Source organism: Anser brachyrhynchus, assembly GCF_964034855.1.
Source record: "Anser brachyrhynchus genome assembly, chromosome: 7".
Classification (NCBI taxonomy): Eukaryota; Metazoa; Chordata; class Aves; order Anseriformes; family Anatidae; genus Anser; species Anser brachyrhynchus.
The window spans coordinates 32,038,376-32,058,901 of NC_137701.1; the positions used below are offsets into that span (position 1 = coordinate 32,038,376).

The window sequence follows — 20,526 nt, forward strand, 5'->3', positions numbered from 1 at the left end:
GAGCAGGAACACCTTCCTTATGCTTATTTTCATGGCTCTCTTAGGCTATACCTAATTAATTTGGGTATTAACTAATTGCAGAAGGGGTTGGGTGAGGTTTACAGAACCTCTTACTGACATGCCCGGGAGGGCTATCGTATTAAAACCAAGCACCAGCCTATTAGAGAATTCAATCCCCAAGTAGCTGCCTGTAAGTGAACTTTTGAAAACCAATGCTAAATATCTCGAGAGATTGTTTTAGGCAAACACAAGCCGTTAACTACAATTAGTTCCTTTATTGAAATCCACAGTAAATGACAGCATTATAATTTATGATACCTTCTCATACTCTATCAGAAATGCAACACCATGCAGTCAGTGGTTGAAAGAATGTCTCTTTCAATCCCCCAACAGCACTACCCACTCTTTATTGCAACTAGGATGGCCAGAATGCTGCAGGGAAAGGCCAAGATAGCATAAAGGGGGTGGACAGGTGTAGGATTTCTACTGAAAACTACTGTTAGGTTACATGTCAAATTGAACTCCTGTTAGATACGTTCAACTGCTGGAAAAAAAGCAGTCTATGGCAGTGCTATCAAAAATTGCCAAAGGTTGCTTAAATATAAACAAGCTTTAAGAAATTAATTTGATAAAACTATTTGTTTTCACTGATCTATATATATGTATTTAATGTGCAGGACAGGTTTATAAAATGAAGAGACATACAAACTTTGCTGCAATCAAACTGCTCATCTAGTGAAAGTGATAAGGTATTCTGGGTAAGCCTGAATGTCATTAAAAATGATAAACATGGATGGATTGTTTACGTTATCAGTTGAACTATCAAACAGATCCACGGAGTTGCTAGCACTTTTTGGTGCTGGAGTAATTGATCCTCTTTTGCCTTGAGAATATTCTCCAACAAGTACTCGAGCCATGTACATGTACTTCTTTCCATCCACGTCTGGTTTAGAATAGGTGTCCTGGGCAGAATAGCTGGCATTAACAGCAAAGTAAGTTCCATTTCCAAAGTTTGCAGCTATAGTCAGAAAAAAAAATGTATTTCATTAATAACAATCACTTATCCGCCAAGAGATTCACAGGCTGTAATGATGGCAATAGGGAGATTTAACAAAACAAAACACTTTGCATACAAGGTAGGACTACACAGAGGACATGAGTTATTCCTAGCCCTATTCAGGGAAATGAGCAGTTTTGAAATTCACATTACCGTGCATTCCAGCATAGCTCCGATTAAATCCAGTGTTGTTAATTAAGATTAATGACTCCTTACTCGTCCCATGAAACAAAATCTTCTCATTATCTCCACTGACATTTTTCTCAGCCATTTGACGCTTTTTTATTTGGTAGGCCTTCCACAAAAATGGGTTCTGTATCCTTTCAATCTGCAAAGTTTGAAAATAAGACATTTTGAAAATAAGACTTTTTTTTTTAGCTTGTCGTCATAAAAAGCATCATTGTATCAACGATTCAGTGTTCCAAGATTCTACTCCTAGCTACAACACGTGTAGGCTACATTATAAAATAAGTTAGCCACATCGCTCCAGATTTCAGCACTACAGACAGCAGAACCCAACCCAAAACGCAACAGGGAAATAACATGGGATAGTTTTGTGTATGACCCAGAAACCTGCAAAACACCTACCTGCCAAGCACATGTGGGTTAAGGCAGAAAATGCTCTGCTCTACTATGGCAAAAGTGATCTAATGAAACTTTAGAAGCAATTGCTTAAGACTCGCTCCAAATACCTTAACTTGATGCAACATCAAATTGATGCTGATTAAAATTGGTAAAACAGATTATATTAGTGCCACTGATCTCTTATTCTTTGGGGAAATGTCCTGAATAATCTCTCGTGCAACTTGACTGCTGAGTAGTTGATGCCTATGTAAGTGACACATGCAGAGGTATGTAGCCTTGCCGCTTCAGGAGTAGCTAATGCTTGAAGCTAATAGTTTGACTGCAAAAAATGTACTGGATACCGACATAATGTCAAAACTGGCTTCAAATAATCAAGCCAGCTCAAATCACAGGTACCCTCTTGAGGATTAACACACTGGCAAGCAGTCTGGCACATGCTCCTATGCTACCAGAAGCGAACTGTCAGTACTGCTGAGACACGAAGTTTTTTAGGAAGAGTATTTGTGTAGACCTAAGCAATAACAGCTTTCATTAGCACATTGCTTTTCACTTGTTCCTGGGTAAGTAATCCCCTCTGATTACTGTTCTGACACTTGAATAAGCAGAAGAGTGAAATGAGTAGTAGCTACATGAACAGAGAGCATACACACAGGCACTTCCATTAAAATCACCCTACTTGACATGTTTTCAAGCATCGTAAGTCTTAGTGTCAGAAGCAGCTTCTTCTTGAGAGTGGAGATATTTTGCAACAGATTTGAAGGTCATAAACATCACATTAAATACCTGTGCAGGTACTTAAAGTTTAGTGCATCCTCTTCAGACAATTAATTAAAAACATATTATAAGTCAATTAGGAAAGCAGATAAAACTGTTTCTCTTCCCATAGAGTCTTGTCCCCCAAATCCTAACAGAATTTATTTTTCCACTGTTTACCGGTGGCTATTCATGAGTTGTTATCAAAGTATTTATGCTTAGAAACGATGACATGCTTTTACCTTTTCAATTTTTAGAGACCGAATGGTCTTCAGAAACCTTTCTGCCACCTCTTTGTATTCCTTTGATTCTGGTTTTAGTTCCACTACCTTGAGTTGCTGGTTTTGCATATCATCCCACATTTCAGGGAGCACTGTGGTTTCTTGACCTGCAGGAGAAACACAATCGATTACCCAAATCCCTTGCTTAACGAGAAATATGCTCTGCTACAACCCCCTCTGAAAACTTGTACACCTAGCTTACCACTAGTGCCTGTTGGCTTTTGTCACCCAAGAGTATTTCTTTTAAAACCAACCAACCAAAGGAGTAGGGCGTTTCAGTTCCCAGGTTGTCATTGCATTGGCAGTTGATGTGCCTGAATGGGTAGCTCCTAGACGAACCTGTTCTCCTTCACAACTGAAGAGGAACCATTTGCAGCATCTTTTACCAGTAGCCTTACATGCAAAACAAGTTTTCAAGGACATGGGTCAAATTCAAAAATACCGAGTACTTAAAAGGGTTTGGGAATGGGCACAACACATCAATCAATCCATTCTTTAATTGCTTTCTGCCCACATTAGGAAGGAAACAAGTACTGTTAATTCTCAACTAGGAGCAAAACATCTGAACAAGGGAGATTTTAAGTTAAAAACTCCAAGAAAATACTGTCTGTAAGGCAGAATTCTTCCCCTCTATCATTTCATGAGAGGCCTAGTACTGAGCTCTGTTGTCAAACACTAACATTGATGGATACACTAAGAACATCCAGCACATTAGGTTCCATCAAATGAAGAGGGCCTCATCCTTTCAAGAGTGACATTTTTTGGTAATAAAACAAAAATAAATAGATACTTGAAAGAATGTGCAGGCTGAATTATTAAGGCACTGGGAATTGGATGGCTACTTAAACCTGTCAACTTTCATTTTCAAGTGTTGAATGGAAAATAAATTGTTCCTGTTAAAATTAAAAATGTGCTCCTGGAAAACTGAGTGACAGCAGGATGAGGAAAAGTAACCCACTGGGAAAAGTCCTGTATGGACGAGACAGAGAGTGCACGAGGGAGCTCCTTGTAATGTAAATGTCTGAAAGTAAATAGAGAGGATAGATCTCAAAACAGAAATGAACTAGCTCAGATCTAGAATGAAAACTGCTACAAGCATATCTAATTATTGCTAGTCAGCCTGTTAAGAAACTCTGATGGCATTATCTGTATTTCTAACAGTTTTAAATAACTGCATGATTCTTTTATTTTCATTTCCCACTAATTCCTATCTACATTCTCCAGAAGCTGACCCGCACAAAGCTCCTAGCAGTATTTCACATATTCTTATTTCTTTCTCTTACTAGGCTAGATGCAACCTGGTTTCATGTTTGAGTATCAACCTGTCAACATGCTTTTACTTACCTTCAGATTTATTAATACGCATAATGGGTTTACGTTGTCCTTGGTCATCTATAGCATATTTACCAACTGTGTTCACTGTGTATTTTTTCTTTTGAATCATGACTGAAATCTCTTTCTTTTCTTCAAAAGCATTTTCCAAGAGCATATTTGTCAGCCTGTCAAATGGCACATAGGAATCGTTTTCTAAATATTTCCACTCAATTAAGTTTTTTAAAAGTTCTGCTTTGACCTCTTCCTGTTTAGCAGCTTTTACCCTGTGGATCATGTCTTGAATACTTGAATAAGCAAACCAGACGTCTTTACTGACTCCCGAAATTTGAATAATGTTGTTTGTCAAGTAAAGAGCAATATTTCGACTTTTCTGTAGGTCACACAGTTCCTCATGCTCTGCTTCACCAAAATCGAAGATAGAGTCATCCTTGATTTCTGTGTGAAACTGTTCCTTTAAAATTGCACTTTTCAACCAGGTTTCTGTTTCTTCCACTTGTTTTTTATTTTCACCACAAATCTGAATAACAGCCTGATCAATTTTCTTTTCCAAAACTGCTTTGTGTTTTCCCTTTGGGGACTGTTTCTCAGAGTTCAGGAGTGCTACATTGAAATATACAAATACTGTAATTAGTACCAGCTGAGAATGGTTAACATTAAAGATTGATCTATAACCTCTATTTAAGAGTGACATCTACTTACATGCTAACTTGGAAAAAAATGATTTGGATTTAGTTTTACCAGGACTTCCTCTTTTCTTCATGCTTGTATGGAACACACTCAGCAGATGTGGCTGAAAGATGACAACTTTAATAGTTTTCACAGATGGAGCGGTGTTACTCCTTGCAAAGTCAATTACTGCATTCATCATCTCATCAGCTGCTACATCTGGAAGACAGCCTGCCTGACCTGGAACAAGTTATAAATATTTTGCCTTTAAAAACAATTAATAACTTACAGCAGACTAAAAGATCTTTAAAAGAACAGTTACGATCATACCCACAATCACTTATATCACAAACAACTCACAAGTAACTTTGGGCTGGCAATTTAAAAAAGGTTTCAATCTGTCAGGAAGAGGAAGTTCAAGACCATCTTTCCAGCAAGGGAAAAAATTGACGTTTACTATTATTGACATGGCAACTGATAAGGTTATGATGCAGATGTTGTGGCTTGGCTACCTGAAAGGCCAGAGGGCTGACACTCAATAGGCCAGTAGGCAACCCTTTGCTCCAAGAACAGGTCTATTTTTATTCATGCAAGAGGTCCATTCATGCATGAGGTCCTACAGTAAAAGGATGCAGAACTGCGGATTTTTACTGAACTAACTGAAAACAATATGAAACAAAAAAGGACAATTTGCCACTTTTGATAGGTTCACATTCCATCTGTATCAGCCCCACTTGTGCATCAGCTAGAAGGAATTCTATCGTCTATGGGTTTCTCCAATGGAGAATCAGTTCCCTGGGCGTTCTCTGATGAGCTGCCCACGCATATCAGGCTGCTGTGACAAATATTTATGGTTCTCCATAAAAGTATAGACCTACCTTTGAACCCCTGTTAGCAAGGGATTATCTAAGGAAGCATCAGCTCTAGATCACTCATACTTTTCGTGTATGAGCAGACTGCAGAGTGAAGCTTTAAGACTTCATAAGATTCCAGTGATGGTTTTGATGTCTGAATGCTCTTGTTCTTGGCTATTTTTTTTTGGTTTGTTTGTTTTTAAAAACAAACAACAACCCTTCCAGACAAATCAAACTCATTGCTTGAGTCATGAGATCAACAGAATCGCACGCACTGAACCTGTTCAAAAAGGGAGACACAAACCTGTTCCAATCGCTGGGAAGGTGACAGAGGCATACTGCTGGATTTCACACTCCCGAAGCACTTTGGAGACTGGCACCTTGATGTTATCTTGGCCAACAACATGAATTATTTTTTTGCATGGCAGGCTTCCTGCTTGGGTGGTTATACAACCATTGTTAGGTTGCAAGGCTGAAACAAGAAGGAGAAAGTAAACAATCAACAATTATCTACAATGTAGATGTGTACCAATCCTCATTAGGAGACAACAAACGATGACAAAGGATAAGAAAATAAACGATGATAAAGCCCCAGGATAAGCTTCAAGTATCCTTCCACATGCGATCAAGCCCCCTCTCTTTATTTTTACTTTCTAGGATACACTTTATATTTAAGAAACACTTGCCTTGTTAGGCAAATAAGTTTTGTGTGCCTTTATTTGTCAAACTTGCTCTGCAGATGCGAAGAACTTCACACAGACTAGGTACTATACTCAGTATTTACACAAAGAAGCATGCCACGTACCCTCAGGCTGCCTTGCCTGAATTTTCCTCTTGGTCTGCACAACAGGGGTTTAACTCCCATCTCCTCCATGTAATTTTTGTTTTGGTTGGTCTTCTGAGTGGACCTCCACACCAGACTCTTTCCTACTTCCCTTATTTTGCAGGCTTTCAAACCACATTTTCATCCTTACTCCCCATTCACTGGGTTTGCTGTTCACTAACTGAATTCGGTCTACAAATAAATGCCTCTTCTGAGGCAAGAACCCAAATTCACTGTTTTTCCCTCTTGGTCACACAGAGGATATGGTAGTGGGTTGCTAGTGAAGACAACAGTAAACATATAGTTTCTCACTCGGGGAAGAGGAAAGAAGCTGCAGGTAGGGAGTTGCTCCCAGTGAGGTATGACTTCCTCTATTAGCAATTCTGCCAGCATCATCCCCTGCTCATGGCTCTGCTCTCTGTAGACTTGATTTGTCTATGTCACTCAGAGCTTTATTGGAATAAGAAGATGTGACGATAGATCTAGTTCTTTACATATGCTTTCCAACAAACTCCCTGCCGTGCTTGAACCCCTTCAGAAAGGTCAGAAACATTGTACCATACCTAGTTGAGCACATTCATCTTCAACTGCTTTGCCAGCACCTTCCAGAATTGCTTTAGAAACACCTTAAATGAGAAGAGGCATATGATTCTTCTGTTACTCCTGTTAAAGCCCTATCTAAGGCAGAACTGGATACCACTTACTCTCTCATTTCTGATAACAGTACAGGTTATAACTGAGAAGCGTTGTTGTCTAAAAGTTAGGCTTATGCTTTTCAACTCAAAATGTCTAGAGTACCAAAAAGCTTCACTGTGATCAAAACCTCAGTGAGGTTAGTCTTCTCCTTTAGTCCAAGAGATGTTCTATAAAAAGATTCTATTGAAATACTAACGTTATTAGTTTCAATTTTCTGCTAGTCTTTAGCATGTTTTCCTGTAGCACAGAACAACAAAGTTTCAGACACTTCCTAATAGGACCTTTGTACCCTAAGAAGCAAAACTGAAACCACACTGTGAAACAAGAAGTTTTGAAACACTGACAAAAAAAAAAGAAAAAGAAAAAGAAACCACGCTCCCTGCTCCCTTTATTCAGCCCACAAGTACTATTTTCACGTGTAATACCAACAAAAGTACCTGCTTTGAGGCTGAAACTTTGGTTTGTTACGTTTACAATGACGTCTCCCTTTTCCTTGGTAATATCACCAGCAGCTACCTGGAACACGATGGAGCCAATTGTCATTTCGTACACATCCTGTGCTGGGGTTGAAACGGGACCAAAGAAAGCTGCAGGAAAGAGATACAGACACTGAGCAGAAGGGAGCGATGAGGTAAAAGACGGGGGACTTGTTCATGGGTACAATCCTTACAGATCACAATTTGGCTCCAGGCTGCCTGTGAAGACAACTGCCTGCATTGTTAACTGAAAATCATTCCTTCTCATGGGAGTCTCAGATCAGCCTTCACCTACTCCCATCATTGCTATCTATGCTGAGAGCGCGGAAAAAACATATTTCATTGCACACCTGAGACTCTTCTTTGCAGCATCTTACTGTAAAAGCCTTTGCAAAACATGGAAGTATTTCAGCAACAAACTTTTCAAGTCTCACTCTTTTGCTTCTGTCACACAAAGTGTTCAGGCAAGTTCTCTACTATATGACAGGAACTTTTTACCTATGCATTATTTGTAAAAGCTTGACTGAGCTTCCAACGTATGCTCCTTTACTACGCTCTGCAGTCTGATTGGACTGGATAGCACCAAAGAAGTTTCAGGTTGGTTTTGCTATTGATCTGAACGTAAAAGATTTGAGAGTTTCCAAAGAGGCCCCTATAAGACACATCAACAGGAACTCACCAGCCTTCCCAGGACACAAGAGGAGACTGCAGCAGCAAAAGGAAGAAGCCTCACTTGTGCCTTCTGCTATCCTTATTGTAGGGGCACTTTATCCAGATAATGAATCCCAAGTACGTTTTTCCTTAGCATCTCTGACACTGTTTCAGCTATCACAGACACTCATCCTGAAAACACTATATGCAGCTTTTACAGCAGCCACTTTGACTGCTGCTTGGCTTTTGGGAGTGACACGCTCACCAATATCTAAATATCTATAATGAATACATTCTCTGGAATATTTAAGGGCAAAATAAATAAATAAAACAAGCCACCATGGACACAACTTCTTTAAGGAAAACATTACCTGTGGCTTGACTAGTCTCATCTGGAACAGTCTTGTCTACGCTATTCCCATATCGGTTCTGAAATTCGTCTGAAAATTCCTAGAGAAGGAAATTACAGTCAACTGCTGTAGAAGTTTAAGTTACACAGTAGAAACAAGGGCTTGTAAAATAAAGTTAAAAAGACATTTAGAAAGAGCTCAATGCAAATTACTTCATAACATCTGCCACAATGCTGACGGCAAGTCTTGACACACTGATGCTCTCAGAGAGCAAGGTTATTCTACACGAGCAACAGACAGAATTGATAAACAACTAAGTCAAAGCCCTAGTTACCATTCCAGAGCAATACATCAACAAATGGCATCCTTACATCGAGGGACTAATTTACACTCTAACTCAGGTCTTGCAGCTAATTCCATTCTTCTCTATGCACAATAGCTCAGGCTTTGGCACAGTAGCATTCAAGTTCAGCCTTTGAAAAAGCATTAGATACTGCACTAAGTGGCAGAACTCATCAGATACCAAAACATTTACTTGGACGTTACTTCACAATGTGACTGCCCTCTTTTGAAAGACTTATGTGTTAAATGAGCAACTTGAGCACAGACATCGAAAATCTGCACTAATGTGATACTGAAGAAAGAGGGATGCAGAACACTGGTATGTTTTCTACTGGAGAAGTTTACCTGCACACAGTCCTAGCATAATTATTCTTCCTGAAAGACATTAGTTAAACCCATGGAAATCACTCCTTTTTCCCCCCAGAGTGAAGACACCTATGCAGAAGCTGCAGCAAATTTGCACGTAGGTGAGCCCTATGTGACTTCACAAGATAAAGAGTAACTACACTTTTATCTGTATTACTGCCAAGGAATAGAAAGGACAGCAAACAAGCAGGGCTGTTCAAGACAAGCAGGTGACTATCAGGAGAAGCACCATGAAGAGAACTTTCACTATAGGGTAGAGAGACCGTCAGCAAACTGTGCTCTTCTTTATTCTTTGAGTATGAGAACAAGCAGCCTGAAGATTCTTTGGAGAACGTCAGATAGCCAAGTGTCGTCAGATAGACCCAAATAAAACAGCATGAAATAGAGAGAGAAAAACATGGTAACTCACCTGAATATTATCTTTGTCTTTTGGATGCAACACAAAGTGAACCTCCTTAAGAGAATTTACTTTGTTTTTACTACTGAATTCAAATACTTTGTCAAACAGCAATTTAGCAACAACAGACCTTGGGAATCCCAAGTTCCCTGTCCCAATTGCTGGGAAAGTAATTGACTTTAAAAACAGTTTCTCAGCCATCTGCAGGCATTCTGTGATGATGTTGCCCAAGACCTGCAAAGCACAATTAGTTTTTTCAGTTACTGAAAGACATTTTTTCCAGAATATGCAATTTAGCACTTTCCCTTTTTGCTATCTCTTGGTATTAAACTACAGCGATTACATACATCAAAAGGAATGTATTAGACAACAAGGGATGAGCCACACAGCTAGAAAAAAGAATAACCCAAACTCACTCATTTCCCCCATTTCAAAGGAGAGGTTGCATTAAATCCACTGCAAAGCCCAGTCAAATTAAGAGTTTAGGCAAATAAAAACTCTTATACCGTCTTTGGAGATGCAGTTGCCTGTGACCATCCAGGTGCGACAGCGTGAAATACAAGTTTGCAATCTAGATTGTAACCTTTTGTTGTGAACACAGATCCTTCATCAGCTGTTTTTTGTAGGCCCTCTCCACGTAAGTGCTCCTGAAGCATTGGCCCTGCCTTGCTTAGCAAAGCTTTGCCAAGTGGCCCGTTATTAAGCTGTAGATCTTTGGCAACACTGACGACAACAGCATCTGTCTGAAAGACACACAAGCAAAAACTCCAGCTCTTAAGTACCAAGTTAAAAAGTTTTACATCCATTAATTAAATACAGCCTGTCTGCTGATTTACAAGGAAAAGTTTTGGGGCAGCAATTGGAATGAACAAAGCTTTGGAATAAAACAGAAAAGTTGCGCTCAGTTCTAACACCATGAGCGTGCCTGAAACCGTACAACAGATGAGTTAACAGTGAAATTTGTTCCAACCTGACAAGAAAAAATTAGAATCAGTAGACCAAGAATGTGGAACTCTACCTCCATTTGAAAAACATTCGTGCAAGTTTAGTCTGTAAGAGACTCACAGACCAGAAGACTACATTCAAGTTGCCCTCGTCCCAGCATCACAGAGGTAATGCAGGACAAAGCTCCAGCTCAACCCGTGTCTGCTGAGCCTGGAGCACAGCTGACATGACTGGTCGGTGCAAAGGAGAAGCTGAGAAAGAACAAGACTGGAGGAAATGTAAGGAAAAAGAGAAGTGAGAAAAGCACTCATTTAGAAGGGAGAGAAATAGAAAAGGCATCATGTCAAGCACTGTATTCAGGTCTTCAGGAAAGACCTCTATATGCATTTTAAAATATTTATTCTGCTCTGGACAACTGGAGGAGCTGTATGCACAAGCAGTGGGATGCATCCGCTCCTGAAAGGGTCAGCTGGCCGCTACAGAGAGGATTCTGCAAGAAGCTGCTTCCAGAATCGGTGATGCCAGTAGAGTAGCTCCCAGGTCACCTAACAGCACTTCAATGCTGGAAGTAACTGGATGAATAGAAAAGTTAGTTCTCCACGGGGAAAGCAACAGCAGCCGTACACAGCATACCAGCCTTCACCAGAGACATAGTGGGCAGCAGTTTCCCAGATCAATATCCTACAGACACAGGGCAAGCCTGGCTGGCTCTGGGCAGAGGGCTCAGTACAGGCACAGGATCAGATGTGCCTGGCTGCGCTGCCTCGGGGACACGATGGACCCGACAGCAGCCAAGCCACTTGTCAGGGTATTCATGTTAACCAGCGCTGAGCACCCCGTTTTGTTTCTGTGCAAGCACCATTTCTTTACTGCATTCCTGCAATCGGCACTTCCAGGAAGGTCAGTGCAGCATGCAGGTGGCTCCTGCACAGCAAGGTAGGGTCAGGAGTAGCCCAGAATAATTTCTGCTGACCCCAGTTGTTTCTACAAAACTATACTGCTCCACACCACGGGATCCCCTGTGTCTCTGTTAGCAGATGAGGGAACACAGTGCTACACAGCCATCTCTATCATAAACGACAGTCATCTTAACAGCAATTAATATCTGCAGTGATAGATGATTCCAGTAACACATCAAGCATGTTATGTTGCTAATTACAGATGATGGACTAAGGGTTTTATTTTGTTTTGTTCTCCCCTCCCTCCCATATTTTAAAATGTGCTTTACTTCAAACTGGACAAACAGCCTATCACTTAAAATACTTACTGTAGCGTCTTCAATGCTTCCTTTTTTCAGCATGATGCTAAGACCTTCCTCAGTTGTTACCGATGCGAAGCTCATGCTGGTCTGAGTTTTCCTTTTGGTGGGCTGACGAACTGCCTTGGTCTGATGCACTGATCTGGAAGAAGGTTCATAATCCGAAAACACTTTTTTCAGTGCCTCGGTGAAAGCCTGAACCTTATCCTCTGTGATATCCACAAGATGAATCTCCTTCAAGCTGCTTTCCCCCCTGAACTCTTCCAAGGTTTCCTTGATGGATAACACAATTGAATCTGCACACTTCTGCAGCGGGAAGCCAAAGATCCCTCCACTTACAGAAGGGAAAGCTATAGAACGATGATTATACGTTTCAGCTAGTTGTAGGCTCTTTTTAACTGCCTCTTTCAATAAATACACGCACTTTCCTGCTTCATCCCTACTCCACCGGGGCCCAACAGCATGAATGATGTTTTTGCAGGGGAGTTTCCCAGCACCTGTGATAACCGCACGCCCAGGCTGCAATCGGCCATAATTCCTCACCAGCTCATTACACCTCGTTTGCAGCTCCGGACCAGCTGCTTGTAGCAGCGCCTCAGCAAGGCCACCAATGTGTTTCAGGTCTTCGTTTGATGCGTTCACCACAACATCAACATGATGAGTGCACAAGTTAGCTTGATAAACCGCTATTGAAACTCCACCCATGGTCACCTGCATATGGGGCTTGCCTACATCACTGTGTTTTTGTTGTTCTTCCTGATGTTCTTCTGGCTCTTCTTCCAGCTTGATTAGACAGTTAAACTCTTGCTTCAAACAGGCAACAAAAAAGTGTTCTCTTTCTTTGAAATACGACTTTGCTCCTGGCTCATTAATTACCACACGCTTATAATGCAGGCTGGACAGAATTTGCTCAACTAGGGTGGCTCCCTTCAGCACTTCTCTTCTTGGCCCCCTCAAGGATATAACTCTGCATTTCTCCAGCACACCAAAGTCAACTTTCACACCTTTTTTCTTTAAGTCATCCCAAACTGAGGTCTTCTCTTTCTCAAAGTACATTATGACTACGGTGGGCTTTCCTCCGATGACCTTTTCTATTTGTGTGTTTTCATCTATGAAGCCAAAGAGTTCCTCAAAGGCTTTTGCTACTGCTTGAGAACAACCAGCAACAATGATCTCACTCCCTATCTCAGTGACCACTACAGCTTCATTGGAGCAGTTCTGCTGGGTGAGCATTTTCCATTCCTTCTTCTCAAGGACTGACTCATCCTCCAAAGCAATGCTTTTATAGTCCAGTTCCTTCTTTATTTCTTCCTCCGCTTTTAGGAGAGTTTCAGCACCATTCCCTTTCAAGATGACAGCATCTTTGTCAAGCTCATAAAAGGCACTAATTTGTTTTGACATAAACAGGCTCTGTGACAGGGTTTCGTTATCAACACTTCGTAAAAACTGGAAAATGTAAGGATGGATACTAATGGTTTTCTTTGCCATTTTGTGCATGTTAACCAGTATTTCCCCTTTGACTTTATAAACTTCCTCAGGCACTCCACACAGGTTAATTAGCTTCTGTGTACTATCGTAAGTTATATGCAGAGCTGGGAATTCCGTGTGAATTTTTTCTTCAAGACCAGTACTCTGTAAAATTGCAAAGTCCCCTGGATTTAGCAACAATATTTCTTCAGTTCTTTTCTTTTGTCTTTCAATTTCTCTGGTGGCTTTTTCTATGAGCAACTTCAGTTCCTGTTCAACATCCTTTAGAACATCTTTGTCACCTACTAGGACAAGGAAATCCTTGGAAACACCTGGGATTAACAAAAGTTCATCGTGGACAAAGCTGTTTTTAATGGCTTCCCACACCTCTGCACTTACTTGATATTTAATTGCTACATACTTTGATATGCTACGTGAAAATGCTGTGGAAACCGTTTCATTCCATGTCCTGATCAATCGAGCCACTGATCTCTTTGACTCAGACAAAGCAGCTGAAGAGAACTTCAAGATAACTTCTGGTTCTGCACAACTGGGTTTAGGCCATGTTATCTCACAGTTATAATTTGCCAGTTCAGAACTTATCGCCTCAGTTAGGCCATTTTTTCTCCATAAGAACTGACAGATATAGGGATCCAGTGGCACTGTAACTGGATCTGGCATCTTTATTGGCGGCCCTTCCTTTCCGTATAGAGCTGTTCCCAGTGACACGTAGTAAGGATAGACAGAGATTGGTGTTTTGTTGAGTAAATGCTGCTTTGCCAAGACATTGTTTACATCTAAAACAAACAAAACAGACAAAAAAATTAACGTTAGCACCTAAAACCAAGGAACTTTGAAAAATAATAAAGCAACAGTTAACAAAAAGTTTACTACATATTAATGCTTATATGTAAGAAGAGTCTTACATGAGTTTTCCTACCTTCCCAGATAAAAATAATTCCAAATTATTGAAGAGTTACTAGTTTTAAATGACAAAAACTAAACTAGGAAGAGCCAGTTAAGAACCAACAATGTCCACCTCCAGGAGGAAGTAAGTAGAGCACAGGGCTGTTTTTGTCCCCATCTCAGTTACACTCTACTCAAAGTGGCCAACTCAGTAGTTGTCTGGGCTATTACTCAGTAGTATGAAATCACAGATACTTTTTGGGGGGGGGAAATGGAGGAGCTATCTTCTTCCACTTCCCTTAGCTCTCCTCTTCTCTGCAGCTGCTCCACCTTCCCCCTTCTCCTCCACCTTCCACAGAAGCTCATGTTTCTGGCACTGGCTGGACAAGCCACATAACTTGTTGTCTAGCCAAAAAAAACATCAAATAAATTGTCCTCAGATGAGGGAGACAGCACACACTGCCACTGGGCAACTGGTGATGAAGGCTCTGCACTGTGTGGGCTGTGTTTTCCTCAAATTAATTTAAACTGTAAGTTGAATTCTGTAAGGGGAGAGACCTGGGTGAAAAACAAACTGCGTAAGAAGAAGAGTTCTATACATCATGCCCAGCTGGTCCAAAACTTTAGTTTGCACTTCTGGTTGGCAGAGATCTGCTTACAAAGCAGCAGATCTGCCGTTTTATGAGGGCGAAGTCGCTATTCCTTCAGAAAATCTGCATTTTGATTGTTAAGTGAGAGGACTGCAAGAAATAAGGTTTTTGCATTTCTGCATTACCTTTATGATCACTGAACGTAATGATAGCTGCTCCTTCGTCATGCAGTTGCTGAACATCCACGACTTGTGCACCTCCATTCTTTTTGCTTTCAAAGTAGATAGTTATGTAGTCACTGGGTGTGTGAGGTGGTATATTTTCAGCCCTAACACTTTTTGTTAAGTCAAGGCAACGTGCAGTAATATTTTGTTTCTTTACTCTTTGGCTTTGGTTTAGCTTCTTAACAATTTCCTCTGTATCTAGAAAGAGAAGGGAGGAAAGAAACAAGATCAAACCAGTAGCTCATTCTCTGCTCTGATGTGAGCAGACTATCACCGTATGCACTGACCACAGCACTGAATTATGAAGCATCTGTCAAAACGGTGGTGCCCACGAAGCTAACTTGTTTCCACACACTCAGCTTCTGCCACCTATTCCTCACCAGAAGGTTGATAGCAATTATTGAGGTACAATGACTGCAGACAGAATTCATCACTAGTTTTCCTAGTGAGTAGCACTTGGTCTCTTTAACCCCGAAAGAAAATAAGATCAGGTTCATTTATACACAATTAATCAGACAGAAGTCAAGAGTTTTAATTCAGATTCTTTCAGTTTTATGATAAATACGTCCTATTATTCTGGCCCTTCCCCACCCTGCTATCACCATGGTAAGAGACAGACAAGTCACTTTTAGGTGCGCGTTTGCCTGACAGACCTGTTTTTTAAGGATCTACTTATTTCCTCCAGGCTACACCAAAAATCTGGGACCAGATCGCAATGAGAGGCAAATTCTATCCAACTTCTACAGTAGAAAACTCCATGCCTTGTCAAAGCTTAAAAGCTTATTTGGTTCAGTTATACCACTGACTAATCCCTTCACAACTTTAAATTTTCTGAACAGCTTCATTCTTATACATTACCAGTACTACAACCGTTCCCACAAGGTTGCTTTAAACTGGCATGTAACTTGTTTTCATCACATTCTACCTTCTAAAGAGACTTCCAGCTTTTCCTCCACAGAAGAAACAGTTCTCTCTGCTTTCCTGTCCCCCCTCCTCAGCCAAACTCAAGCGCACGTGAAATCACCTTGTCCCTAAGTGTGCTCAAGCACAGCAGCACTGACAGAATGCTGCAGCCAGTTTCCTGCTGTCAGTTTAGTTCAGTTCCCCTGGAAATGAAGCTTTGTTTTCCCTACATCATCAGTTATGGCACTGGCTTACACCACTTACTGTTGCCCCTGTCCTGGGTTGGGATTTGTTAACAGTATCACCCAGAAATCTTGGCAGGGACCTGTCCATCCAGCCCAGTATCCTGTCTCCTGCAACAGCCACAGCAGGTATCTCAACAGCTGTAAGATGCTGCTGCTTCCTGAAGTCTCTACCAACCTCCAATTTCTTAGTACAGAAGATTTCCCAAGCATGATGCAGTCTATTTAATAACCATAAAAGGCTCTGTTCTAAGCAGTTCTTCAATTTTCCCTTAAACCCATGCAAACTTATTACACGTTATCACCTTTTGGGAAGCGGAACCTTTACCATTGATCTATTTTAAGACCCACCATATACTTTTGCTGCTTTCATATAGTTTATTTTTAGCCCTACCCATTCTGTTCACAATTCTCATTTACACTGGCCTTTATACCTTACCATTCTGTTCACTCTTCTCATTTACACTGGCCTTTATACCTTACAGATAAAAGGTATCGTTGACATTCCTAGAGCCGCTACTCATTTAAAGTGATGCAGGATCAGATTTTTCCTTAAGCCAATGACAAAATATTCTTCATTTCCCACTCCCTCCCACAAACAGAAAAGTAGCTCGTGAGAGAAATCTGCAACCCGGACTTCTCCTTACCTGTACTTCCAGTAAAAGCAACTACAGCAGCCTGTATTTCAGGTATCATTTCCACACTGAAGTCCCCATCTTCCTCTGACAAGCCACTGATGTTCTCTACCAGCATAATTAGCATGTAATTTTTTACTGTCTCCTGCACATTTTCAAGCACAACTAAGGGGGAATGCAGGGGTGCTTCAGAGTTTTCCACTCGGAACGGCTCCTGGATAGTCTCCACTTGCCAAGGCTTCACGAACAGATTGATCTTCTTCACTGAGTGATGTTCCCTTTGCAAGACTTCTTGGGCATCTAGTTCCACATGGAAACAAACAAGAAAGATGTGATTTTCATCTTCCTCCCTTCTCCCAAGAGCGGATCAATATTGAAAAGCTACACTCTAAAGTCTTGCCAGCCGTATTTTCCTCATATGAAGAAAAGAAGAAACAGAAACAAGGCCAAAAAAAGGGGGGGAGAAGTTATTTTTGAGCGCTACCTCCTTTCTACTACTGTCCTCAAGTGCAAAAAAACTGTTTTCTAGGTATCTGTTTTAGATATAATAGCAAATAAAGAAAGGGGTTTTCATCCTGCTTATCTGTGCATTTAACAGATATGACTATTTCTTCTGCAGAAACAGTTTCGTCTTTTTGTACATGTCCTTCACTTGCTAACAAGTAGTCAACACTACTTTAGCCTGGAGCAAAGCATAAGAAAACTACAGATAAATTGAGACTACTTTAAACTTTTTTTTTTTTCTTTTGTAAACAGAGGCAAGCATTCACCTCTGTCTTATAAATACCTGGAATTTACTGCCTGTTTTCTTCCCAATCTCCCAAACCCTGGCAACTGAAATTAGTAAGTAAATACTTTTTCTTTTCTTTCATATGATCTGCAATTAACTTATGCACTATGCTTTATCCTGTCTCCTGAGCAAGAACTAAAGCTGACTTGTTCTGCAGTGCTCCTGACATGACCTTTCCTGTATTGTTCTCCGTAAGCCTTGATCAAGCACTTGGGACAGGTCTAGAGAACCACTTCTTTCCTTGCAGGTTATTACAAACACTGTCAGAAACCCGCATCTAAATTGGACAGACGGGTACACCTACTGCTTTTACATCCTGTCACTCTCCAAAATAATACACTTTTATCATAGCAATGCCCACAAAGAAATCCACCACCAGCAAAGGTCTGTTTTTAAAAGGGAGCATTATTAATATAACAGCCATAAGATACAATCATACCTTCCTTATCATGAAAGGTGATGATCATTTGCTGATCCTTTCTGACCCAGGACTTGATGGGCCCCCCACCAGACTTCTTTTTATTTTCAAAGTACATTTCCACTACTTCGTCTTCTATTTCTTCCCCAGGGGCAGTGGTTACTACTATGACAGAATTCCTAGAGTCCGTTTCTGCTTCCAGATCCGCACATGTTTCTAAAATGAAAGATCACACCCTGATGCCTTAGGCAAAAATTAAGGGAACAAACAACCAGTAATTCAGTTTTGTTACACAACATCCTTTGAAGCCCAAACAAACCCAGCGCATCACTATTGTGAGTTTTCCTACCAACATATGAGGAGAAAATTTGTCCCTGGTAGGGACAGCAAAATAACGGCTCTGAAAGCTTCTTCAAAATCCACGGCGAGGAGAACCATCACTCTTCTGCCCACGCTTTCTCCCCATCGGCAGTTCCCACCACGGCTGCGGGTCACCATGGCTCTATACCTGCGGGCTGCCACAGGGTATGCAGCCGATGACGTTCTGCCACCGGTCGCCTAGGTGGGATGAGAGGCCTTATGCTGCCTCATGGGTGGCGATGGTGGCGGCTGGAAAGGTCTGGGCAGCGACGTCCTTACCCTCAAAGGGTCAGCGTCCACTGCGCGCTTCCTGAGGAGCTGAACTTTCTGAGATAGTCAGTGAAGCAGGAGAGTTTCTTAAAGAGACTCAAATATGTATATTTTTTCCTTTGTGTGAGTCCCTTTAGGAAGTGATCATCTTGGGAGAAGGAGATCTATGTATCTTTATCTTTTAGCCTAAGACAATGATTTCTGCACTAGATCAGACAAACACCAGCAGCCATGCAGGTGACCGGGGCACTGCTGCAGCATAAAGGTCAATGAAAACCCTCGAGGCAAGCACACGCTGGTCTTTTGATAAGTGGCATCCTTACCTGTTTTCTCCTGCTGAAGGCGCGCGGAAGCATCCTCATTCTTGCAGGTGGGAAGAGACGCGCTGGGCTCGTTAACTAGAGATAAACGACACCGCTCTCAGCCTCCGCGCACGCAGCCACAGCTGCGGTGCTGCTGAACGTGGGACCTGCAGGACGACCCTCCTCTGCAGGGAAGCGCCTTGAAAAACCAGGCGCCTAGGTAGGGTTTTTCTGACTCCCGGTGAGCTCCCTACCTGCCGTTTGCTTTAAAACACCAAGGGACGCAGCCAAGCGAGAAGATATAAATGGGAATAGACACCAGACCCTCACCCCCGCCCTGCGCATCGCTCCACGAAGGAGCGTTTCCCGCGCGGAGGTGGCCGTGCTGCCGAGTCAACGCCAGCCTGGAGGAGCGGATCTCGGCCAGAACCGCACCCAAGCCCGCAGGGAGCGCCAGTCCCTTCCACCTAGGCCCGGCGAGGAGCTAACGGTTCGGGGCAGCGCTTTGTGACTGCACCTCCCTTCCAAACACGGGGCGGGGCACAAAGCACGGTGGGCGCTTACCCCCGCGGCGTCCCGCAGCTCTCCCCGGCTCCTCGGCCGGGCCCGGCTCCTGCAGGCGGAACGAGAGGTTAAGGGGGGGGAGACAGACAGCGGCTGCAGCCCCCCGGGTGTCCCCCCCTCGGTCCCACCTCACCTGCGGCAAGTCGCCGTCCGCCGGGGGCTCGGTGACGAGCAGCGACAGCCTCCCCCGGGACCCAAGGTCCAGCTCATGTCCCTGCCGGTCGAGCACTCGCTGCCTCACTGCCAACACGACAGGAGATGGTGAGGGGGGGTTGGGGGGGGAGGTGAGAGGCGGCCGCCATCGCATCCCCACCGCCCCTCAGGAAACACCCCCCCCCCCCCCCCTCACCATCGGGGCGGGCGAAGCAGACGAGGAGGTGGCCGGGCCCATCCCGCAGCTCGCACTCGCCGCCGCCCGAGCGCTTGTTGCTCTGGAAGTAGAGGAGCAGCTTCTTGCGCAGGGCGGCCGGCGGCTCGCCCGCGCCCCAGTCGCCGCGCACCAGCAGCGGGAAGGCGGCCGCCCGCGGCCCCGACATGGCCGCCCCGCAGCCCCGTCCCGTCCCTCGGCCCCGCCGCCGTCGCCTCCCTCGGCCCCGCCGCTTTCGGTTTCATTTCTCCGGCGAGGAAACGCAGCCGGGCCCGGCTCCGCCCCGCCGCCGGCGAGGGGACGGGACGAGACGGCCCTGAGGAGAAGGGCGGCTCCCGGCCCCTCCTCGCCGCACGGAGGGGGTGCGGGGAGCCCCGAGCCGCTCGGTGGCTGAGCTTGTAACGGGGATGGGGTACCGCAGGTTTTCCTCCTCCTGCGAAGTAAAATCCCCTGCTTCCGTAACTCTGCCTCGGACAGACTGCTAACCCCGTGCCAGGCGGCAGCGGCCTCTCCTCCTCCTGACCCACACACGACACCCACAGATTCACAGAATCATTAGGGTTGGAAGAGACCTCCAAGACCATCTGGTCCAACCACCACCCTGCTACCAATGTCACCCACTAAACCATGTCCCTAAGCACCACGTCCGACCT

General features: G+C 43.1%; 1 protein-coding gene across 1 annotated transcript; it reads right to left on the bottom strand.

Annotated features, from left to right (window-relative positions):
• Positions 1–258: 258 nt before the first annotated feature.
• On the bottom strand, positions 259–20,134 carry LOC308198203 (protein mono-ADP-ribosyltransferase PARP14-like). Its single transcript, XM_080600202.1, has 19 exons — positions 19,856–20,134; positions 19,640–19,746; positions 19,507–19,555; positions 18,964–19,038; positions 18,032–18,226; positions 16,815–17,102; positions 14,984–15,220; positions 11,845–14,099; positions 10,139–10,375; positions 9,645–9,866; positions 8,549–8,627; positions 7,488–7,637; positions 6,918–6,980; positions 5,836–6,003; positions 4,711–4,917; positions 4,021–4,611; positions 2,638–2,783; positions 1,211–1,385; positions 259–1,018 (listed from the first exon to the last, which is right to left on the bottom strand). The coding sequence occupies exons 1-19, from the start codon at positions 20,040–20,042 to the stop codon at positions 729–731; spliced, it is 5,721 nt and encodes a 1,906-aa protein (XP_080456328.1). The 5' UTR covers positions 20,043–20,134; the 3' UTR covers positions 259–728.
• Positions 20,135–20,526: the final 392 nt, after the last annotated feature.